The 9,494-nt window shown below is 48.4% G+C and overlaps 1 protein-coding gene across 1 annotated transcript; it reads left to right on the forward strand.

The window, feature by feature from the left end:
* Positions 1-8,041: 8,041 nt before the first annotated feature.
* Positions 8,042-9,005, forward strand: PHACADRAFT_198971 (uncharacterized protein; the record flags this gene model as incomplete). Its single annotated transcript, XM_007399181.1, has 4 exons — positions 8,042-8,171; positions 8,237-8,411; positions 8,467-8,754; positions 8,810-9,005. 4 exons carry the CDS (start codon positions 8,042-8,044, stop codon positions 9,003-9,005), a joined length of 789 nt encoding a protein of 262 aa, XP_007399243.1.
* Between the last annotated feature and the right edge of the window lie 489 nt (positions 9,006-9,494).

Below are 9,494 nucleotides of genomic sequence, written 5' to 3' on the forward strand. Positions count from 1 at the left end.
AGAAGCTGACGTAGACCGCAGCAGTGATGTTATATGTATCTTATTGCGGGGTACAAATTTCTGAAACATTGGTGCCTGAACGGTCCAATTTGTCGCTCCCTCACACAAGCTTACGAAGGGTCTAGAAAAAGTCAGAGACGCACAGTACCTGGTGCCGAAAGAAGCCAGCAGTCGTCGGCACCTGCGAATGACGTGCTAGTTTTGCATTCACACGGGCGAGAAGAGATGTTGACATGCACGTCCGAGCCGGCGACCACCAAATAGCGGCGCTTGTAGCAAAAAGCAATAGAAGTGCAATGGAACAGAGAGCATCCGTTGGTTCTAAAGTTAACGGCCGTCACCTGCGCGAAACACGACGGCACGGCGCCGGAGCGCAACCCCCGAGAGACACTACCACAACGCGAATCGCGATCGCCGAACAGCAGGCGGCGAATCCCGTCATAAAACTAGCCACCACTGATTACGGAAGCCGGGCAGTATTTACTGACGGGTCACAACGTAAAAAACACGAAGAAAACAAACCTGAGAAGGTCATCACTGGGGCAGCCTGCTCAGTCACGTACACCCTTGAAGGAGGCGGCCGGAAAACCATTGAGAAAAAGATCGGATGCGGCCAAGTCACACCTTTCGATGCGGAAATGCAAGCCCTTTGGATGGGCATTAACACGGCCTGCAATGCATCAGGCAAACACAAATTACTATACCTGTTCGCAGACAATAAAGGAGTGCTACAACGCATCCTTAACCCTAGGATTGGTCCCTCACAAAATTGCTCCCTCCTGGTCAGCGAACACATAAGGCGTTGGCTGGAGGAATACCCAGAACAAACCATACACATGTCATAGTGTCCCAGCCATGTTAATGTGCCTCTAAACGAGCGAGTCGATGCCCTCGCCAAAGAAGGATCTGAACTCACACAACCAGCGATTAGATCTCATGCTTACATCAAACAAAAGATTACAGAGAATGAAGTTTATGTATGGCGACAAAAGATTAAGGAGTCCCCTAAATATAGAGGACGCCAACTAATAGCAGGAGATCACCATGACCACCTGCAACAAATTAAACACACATCCTCGAATTGGTTCATTGCCCACAGTGGGGGAAAGAACTGAGAAATGGGCAGACTTACGAGATTAATGTCTGGACACACACCGATAGGAGTGTTCTGACAACGATTTAACATAGATGGACCCACCACGTGCTGGTATTGCCACCATGAACTAGGTCAGACAACAATAGAAACAAGGGATCACATGATGTACATGTGCCCAGGCTGGAGCTGTTTATACAACTTCAAAGAAATGCATGTCGCAGGACACCTGTTATATGACAAAAATAAAATAGGACATCACCTCAAAACTGACACAGAAGTATGTGAAATGCATCACGCATACTGGGAATTACAAAACGAGCTGGATAAAGTCAATTAACTGACTGAATACAGCCAAGATATTAACTACAGAAAGAGAATACTAGGTACCAAGTGGGAAGACATCTACCACTTCGTGCGAGCAAACTCCATGGCAGGTACCTTTGAATGGTCCGACCTCATTGACAAAGCGTTCGATGACGCCAACAAAGGACGTGACTATACTACCTCAGTCCATATATGGAAAGCTTTTATGCTGTTGTAGTATCTGAGGCGCTGGATGCACATCAGCTGCGCTGACAGAGATACCAACATGACATGCTTAGGCCGTCATGCCCAATATAGATCTGTTATGCCCGTTTTAGATATGACCTGCGCAGAGCACTCTCGGCTCTGTGCCCCGTTATGTTTCCTTGTAGTCTCAGCTTCCTAAGGTACATTTTATTGGTCTGACCAGATTAGAAAGTAGATAACCTATATAAGAACATGTAGTATTATTCTAGGAATTTATCCTTGATTACTCGTGAATCCCCCGCCTGCGCGAAGTCTTTCACAACAGGTTATAAGCCCCATGCTCTAATCATTGGTCACCGACATCACCTGCAGGGTCAACGCGACCCTTTCCCACTGTTGATCAAACCTTGATCAACCCTGTGATACCACGTTCAGAACGAACTCTATCTAGGTGCTGCCATAGACTGTTGTTCTCGAGAGTATGAACGGTTCCCTGAAGATCGAAGCCCTGAAGGGCACGGAGAACTACTTTTCCTGGAACATTCAAATCCAAGATGTTCTCACACTTGCTTCGCTGTTAAAATATCCCAAGGGTACAAAGACCCTACCTGCTGATGCGGCTCTGGCAGCTGATTGGCAGATGAAAGACCGGAAGGCATTAAGTGCCATCCACCTCCGGTGCGCCCCTGCCGTCATCATTCACATCGTCGACTGTACCACCTCGAAGGACACATAGGACATGCTCACGAATCTGTTTGCCAACTCCGGTATGATGTCGAGGGTCACGGTGATGAGAAGACTGCAGAAGACGCAGATAGGGGAGGAGGCGAATATGGCATCAGAGATTCGCCAAATGAAGCAATACAGGTCCCAGAATAGTCAGATGGGAGGCACGATGAGTGATCTGGAATTTGCTCAGAATATTCTAGCCGTGCTTTCCCAATCCTGGGACCCCCTCGTTAACTCCACCCCTATCACAGCTACCACAGCTGAGGTCACGGAATGTATTCTATCTGAAGAAGCCCATCGCGCTGAGCGCACAGCATCAACTACAACTTCTACAGCCCTTATCGCGAAGGGCACCGCCAAGCTGAAGCAGAAATCAAAGTTCCGGAAGAGCATCATGTGTCACAACTGTCAGAGAGAAAGACACATCAAGGCTGAATGCCGATCAGCCAAGACCCAGACTTTTGGTAACAACGGCAAGTCTAGCACATCGAATGCGCATGTGATCGAACTCATGGACAAATCCGACTCATACGCCTTTGCATCACGTGAAAGCACACCCGCTTTTGTTGCCAAAGGTGAGACCTGGCTTGGGGACACCGCTGCCGAGCATCATATCATATGTGATCGCACAGCGCTCGCAACTTACGTTGTAACACCAGGCAGCACCATCACAGGTGTTGGCGGCGCTTGTGCCGCATCGGGCCGCGGTGATGTGTGCGTATTAATCGCCACTAAGGCCGAGACCGTGCCTGTCACTTTGAAAAATGTCCTGCACGCGCCGTCTATGCACTATAATTTGTTGTCGCTGGGTCGCATGACCAGCGCTGGCATCAAATTTATTGGTGAAGAGGACAGACTGTCTCTAGTTGACAGTACCCAAATCATCGGTACTGGGCGGAAGGTCAGTGATCAGCTGTATCATATGGATTTGAGAATCCGCCGCCTGGCACTGTCCCCCACGACCTCTGTGTCACAAGCACTCGCAGTGCGCACCACTTGTACTTGGTACGAGTGGCATTGCGCACTGGGTCACATTAACTGAGGCCAGCTGCAAGAGATGCAGAGACTGGGCCTGGTTGATGGGATGGCAGTTGACACCGCATTAGACCCTGAATTTGAATGCGAGACATGCATTCAGGCAAAGCACGTGTGCGCTCCATTCCCCAAAATTGCCACTACCCGCATTCATCAGCTTGGCGATCTAATCTTCTCTGATATCTGGGGCCCTGCGCAAATTGCATCACTACAGGGCAACCTTTATCTTATCAGTTTCACTGATGCTGCCTCCCGGTATGTGATGATCGCATTTATGAAGACACGCGACGCCACCCTTGATCGTTTCAAGAAATTCGAGCAACTTCTTGAGACACAGCGCTCCCGGCGCATCAAAACCATACATGTGGACAATGCCAAGGAGTACACGGAAGGCCAATTCAAGGCCTATCTAGAATCTCGCGGCATCATCTGTCGCACCATGGCACCCTACTTGCCTCTGCAGAATGGCGTTGCTGAATGTCTGAACTGCACGCTTGCTGAACACACGCGCGCGATGCTTATCGTGCACGAATCTCCTAAGTTCTTGTGGCAGGAAGCTTTCGCTTACACCTGTTATCTTAAGAACCGGTCCCCGACCCAATCACTCCAAGGTGTAACGGCATACAAGCTATTTTGGGACAAGCGTCCCGATCTCCAGAATGCTCAGGAGTTTGGTATACCTTGCTGGGTGCTCGTCCCAGACAACAGGCGCACTGGGAAACTTGAAGCCAAGTCTGAGAAATACCACTTCACTGGAATCAGCAATAATAGCACAGGTTGGCACTATTATACTCCAGGTATGTGTCAAATTTTGGTCTCGCGCAATGTAATCTTTCAGCGGCAGCGTACGGCACCTATTCCCCTCATTGACGGAAGCTCCACGCTTGAGGGAGAGAGTTCTACTAGTACACCTACATCAGTTTCTACCAAGCCCGAAGCTCCTGCCATCACCAAAATGTCACCGCAGACCCAGACACCTGCAAAATCACTCCAGGAACCAGCCTCTGTGCCGGCGCCCGTCCGTGCATCAACCTGTGCCACAAAGCGCATCAATTACCGGCAACTTCATGAGACCGGTAAACAAGTCCCTGCTGATCTGTCTCCTACCGCCCAGGCACACATGGCCTTCGCTGCCACCAATTTTGACAATCCGTGGAATATTGAGGAGGTGCGGCAGCGGGAGAACTGGCCGCAATGGGATGCGGCCATGGATGTGGAGATGACACAGCTCAAGGCCCGAGGGTCTTGGGAGCTGGGAGACTTGCCAGAGGGACGAAAGGTGGTCGGATGCCACTGAGTGTATGCGATCAAGCGCGACACTGACGGCTCGATCATCAAATACAAGGCGCGTCTTGTTGCGCAAGGCTACTCACAAATCCCTGGACAGGACTATTTCATGACCTATGCACCGGTTGTGCGACTTGAGTCTTATCGCGTTTGCGCCGCTATCATCACTGTCTCTGATCTGGACGATGACATCATAGACTACGAAGGCGCCTACCTCAACGGCACACTCGAGGAACCCATCTACATGTGCCAAGCGCCCAGCTACGATGACAGCTCCGGGCACATCTACGTCATGATCAAAGCGATTTACGATCTGAAACAGGCCGGCTGCGTCTGGAATGATTTGCTAAATCATGTCTTCATTGCCCTCCTGGGCTTCACGCGCTCAACTGCAAACCCATGTGTATACTACAAACTTGCTACGTCGCTAACAATGGCATTACTCCATGTAGACAACATCACACTGTACAGAAAGCGCAAGGCACTCAACAATCTCAAAGCCAAGATTGCCAAGCATTTCTCCATCACCTGCTTGGGAGGTCTCAGAACCTCTGTCAGTCTTCAGATTGATCGCAACTGCGCTGCCCGCACTTTCACCCTCCATCAGACATGCTATGTCCAGACCATTCTCGAACGTTTCAGGATGCAGGACTCCAATTCCGTCGCCACACCACTTGACCCAAATGTCAAGCTCGCGCCACTCTCTGGCAGCGTGGCGCCCGTTAATGCGCCCTATGCCACCACCATCGGCTCCTTTATGTACGCTGCTGTTGGCACCTGTCCGGACATCACATTCTCCATCCAGACGCTATTCTAATTCACCACGCGCCCCTCTCCCACGCATTGGACAGCTGTCAAGCATGTCCTCTGCTATCTCAAGGGCACTGCCACTCTCGGTCTCACTTACGGTCCCGACATCAAGGGTCTGATCAGGTACTCGGATGCTGATTGGGCCCAGTCCCTCGCTGACCGCCGCTCCATCTCCGGCTATGCTTTCCAGCTCGCCAGCGGCATCGTCAGCTGGAGCTCGAAGAAGCAGACCACCATCGCCCTTTCCATGATGGAAGCCGAGTACATCGCTTTGAGGCGATGGACCAGGTTTGATTAATCATGTGATAGTAACTACTACGGTGTGCGATGTATTACCTACTAGTAACCGAGCTAGCAACTGCGTAGGGCCTGTAAAGCCTCTCCGGCACCTCTTGGCATGCTATATATGGTGCTTCCATCAACTGAGCTTGAAAATAGGCTGCATATGTAATATACTGCTTAATTGAAAAGATGACTAAGCTAAAACATCATCCCAATATGGTAAAGCATCTCAAAACATATCATATGTTTTGAACATACCACATGTTGAATGTTTTTGCATCATGTCAAGGAGAAAATATGTACAAACATATGAAATGTTTTGAACATACCACATATTGAATGTTTTTGCATCATGTCATGGAGAACACATGTACAAACAAGTTCTTCATTAGTAAGCAGCTCAGCAAAGCAGTATTTGGGCTGTTATTCACAAAAAACTCGCCAGGAGCTAGCAAGTTTTTGGATATATATGGTAGTGCTCCTGGATTTGAAATAAGCGCCAGAGCGCGGGAAACCAGCTTTGCAAGCTATTACACCTGTTCCCCTTCCTTCCCCCCTCATAGAATTGTCAGGGCAGGCATTAGAATAGGTTCTAGTATACTTGTGTGGTGTATATCTTAACCCTCATGTCTTCCTGTGGTGTATACATTATAATAGGTAATAAATAAGCTTTAAAGTGAAAAAGGGCACCAGAAACAAATGGTCCTGTACCTTGTATAGAGCTTGGAAGAAAGTGAGATGGCTCTAGACATATCTATACATGTTATGCAAGCATGGGGAAGCATTATAGAGGCCAGGATAACATGCATAGATGCAGACAGGAGGTCAGAACTCTTATTGCACTCATGATAGCTTGGCCACTGTTCTCAGCCTTTGGTAATGAATGTAGCTAGGTACAAATGGTTGTGCGAATGCCCTAGCACTAGTAAATAATATATGCAGCTCTGTGGAGCCTTATCACACTGGGAAAGGGCTAACCTACACTCAACAACATGGGTATGCAAACAGGGCTTAAAAACACCACATATGCAGATGTACAGAAGCCTACAGGCAGAGATAAGCTAAATGCAGCTACATACATAGTATTCTGACATATTCTGACCCTCCCAGGTGGTGATCCCCTTCCCACCTATGCTGTAGGAGCCAGGCACACACCTGTGCACAGATGGTGGTTTTGAACTGGTCAGAACTTCATCAAGGTGTCACTCCGGGGTTAACTGATGCACTGCTCCACCAATACATGTTCCCTGGACCTAGAAAGTTGTATACCCCCGTTTTGATAGGCTGGGAATCGATTGGAAACGGTCCGCTCGTCCGATTCTAAGTGGTTGAGCCAGTAGAAGGTGTTTTCGACGAGATCAGAGAATAGGCGCCCATAGAAAACACTAAGATCTGCTTAATCGGACGGCTTCCAAGGCCTGGGATCGAAAATAAATTATAGCCGTCCTATCCTGGGCTAAAAGCGACACCTTCCAGCATATGAAAACATCTGATATGTGTCATTTTATTTGCCAAGCCTCGCAGGCTCTACAGAGAGTTTGTGGATGCCTCAGGCTCCCCACACCCTTGGAAAGGATTCTAGTGCCATCTATCATGATTGTATAACATTAGAAGAGCTGTAGGAGCTTTGCAAAGGGTTTCCTGCTACTTTCAGGCCCAAAGAAATCGATTTTTAATCGAAACAAAGTATAGTATATTATACATCAGTTATATTCACTCTAAACTGCACATAACTACTCTACATAGGTACAGGTATATATGCCAGAAGGTTTGGAGTTCATTGGACAAAGGGAAGGGGAGGAATTGAGCCAAGAATGGCCCCCAAAAGCGAAATTGATGTAGGGAGCCAGATAGCCGGGTAGCAGCTTGGTGGCACTTGATGGAGCTGATGGGGCTTAAGTCCGCGCTATATCCGCAAAAACTCGACTCTCGGCGAGTATTTTGTGAATAGCGGGCTCAATATTGGTTTCTGACATATGTTTAGTATAGCAAATATGTTCAAACATATGTTCTCCACCTTCCCATGTCATGAAACAAAAACAAGCGCCCAAAGCGGTATGTTATGGCATGTCTCCCAAATGTGGTCTATATTTCAATCCCAGTTAGTGTTGCCACGGCTTGACTGCTTAGCCGCTAGTCGTTGCAGTCAAGCCATGTGGCAGCCAAGCCAAGTTGCTGATTGGCTCTTGGCTGTTACGCGGCTTAACTGCGGCTTGGCACGACTCGGCAGTGGCTTGCAGTCAGGTCCAGTTGTCCCAAAAAGGCAAACGCCACGTCACCTTGCTTGCCACTATGCCTCCTCGCAACCATGGAAAGAAGAGAGCTGCCGAGACCCCTCAGAAGACATCTAAGAGGCAAAAGGTGGCCTCTAAGCATGTTGAGTTTGACAATGGAGCTGTTATGACCCAGTTTAGGCTGTCTGGTGCGCTTTTTTTGAGCTTTTGTGCAGTTTGATGTTGTCTGCTGATAACATCTTGAATTCTGTAGGTGAATTCTCATCTGAGGATGCTGTCCAAGGTTCCCCAGCAAAGAAGAGAGGTGGTAGAAAAGGTCCAGGAGTTCAGGATGTTGCTGAAGGAGAGGTGCTCATGGCATTTGCGTCGCCCCGGAGAGGTTGTGCCAATCACCAGCACGATCCAAGTGGGGAGAGCTCGATAGACAAGTGCGTGGTGACCAATACTGCAAATTGCTATGCTCTAATGTTTGGATCTTTGTAGATTTGTTCCAGTTGCTGATAGTTGTGAATACATCAACATTGATATTGCGGACGACTCTGAAGACTCGCCTACTAGTCCAACGCCAGCTGCAGGCTCTTCACGTGATCTCCTGCCTGCTCCTGCCATCCCAACTCGCAAGCCAGCAGGCCCTCCCAATTCACCTGTTGCTGGTCAGCATCAGAAATCGCCTCATGGGCCTGCAGGCAACAGACAAGGCAAGCAAGCTAAGGATGTCTGGCCCTTTATTGAGACAGATGAGAATGGACGCAAGAAATGCAAGTTTTGCTTGTATGAATTTCTTTCAGCTATTTCTTTGCACTTATTTCTAAAAAAAACTCGCCAGGTTTATGCATGAACAGAATCCTCATCACCATGTGTCCACCTGGACTACTGCAGGCACAGACAACCCCGAAAGCACTTCCAAGATGCTCATCTTGACGAGTGGGTGGAGGCGTGCGATAAGGCGCAAGTCAAAATCACAGCGAAGTGTGCTACGGCACAAGTTGAAGCCTGGAGGCGACGTCAACGTGGACAACTAGATGTTGCACAAGCAGATAACAGCCGGCCACAGTTCACCAAGGAGCTATTTGTGGATTACATTACTGAGTGGATTGTTGCTGACGATCAGGTGTGCTTTAAATTTACATTTTATTGTGCTTTAAATCTGAATAAATATTTGCAGCCTTTACGCGTCATTGAAAATCCACAGCTTCGCAATATCTTTCTTTTGCTTCGTTCTGAGCTGCATGAGAAAGATATTCCTGGGCGGACCACTATCCGAACACGAGTTGGTGAGGTTTTTGAAGAGTATCTCAAGGAGCTTAGCCAGGATATGAAGGTAAGTGGCGAAAAAATTACAAAAAAATTCTGCTCTAATTCCTAATTATAGAATGCAGTTGGCAGCATATCCTTCACAATGGATATATGGACTGACCCATTCTTATCGCCGTACATGGCGGTTACTGCACATTGGCTGCAGCTTGTTCTTGAAGATCGTGGTAACGGACTTCAGCCGCAGCTTCAACTTC

The sequence above is a fragment of the Phanerochaete carnosa genome (assembly GCF_000300595.1).
Source record: "Phanerochaete carnosa HHB-10118-sp unplaced genomic scaffold PHACAscaffold_8, whole genome shotgun sequence".
Lineage (NCBI taxonomy): Eukaryota > Fungi > Basidiomycota > Agaricomycetes > Polyporales > Phanerochaetaceae > Phanerochaete > Phanerochaete carnosa.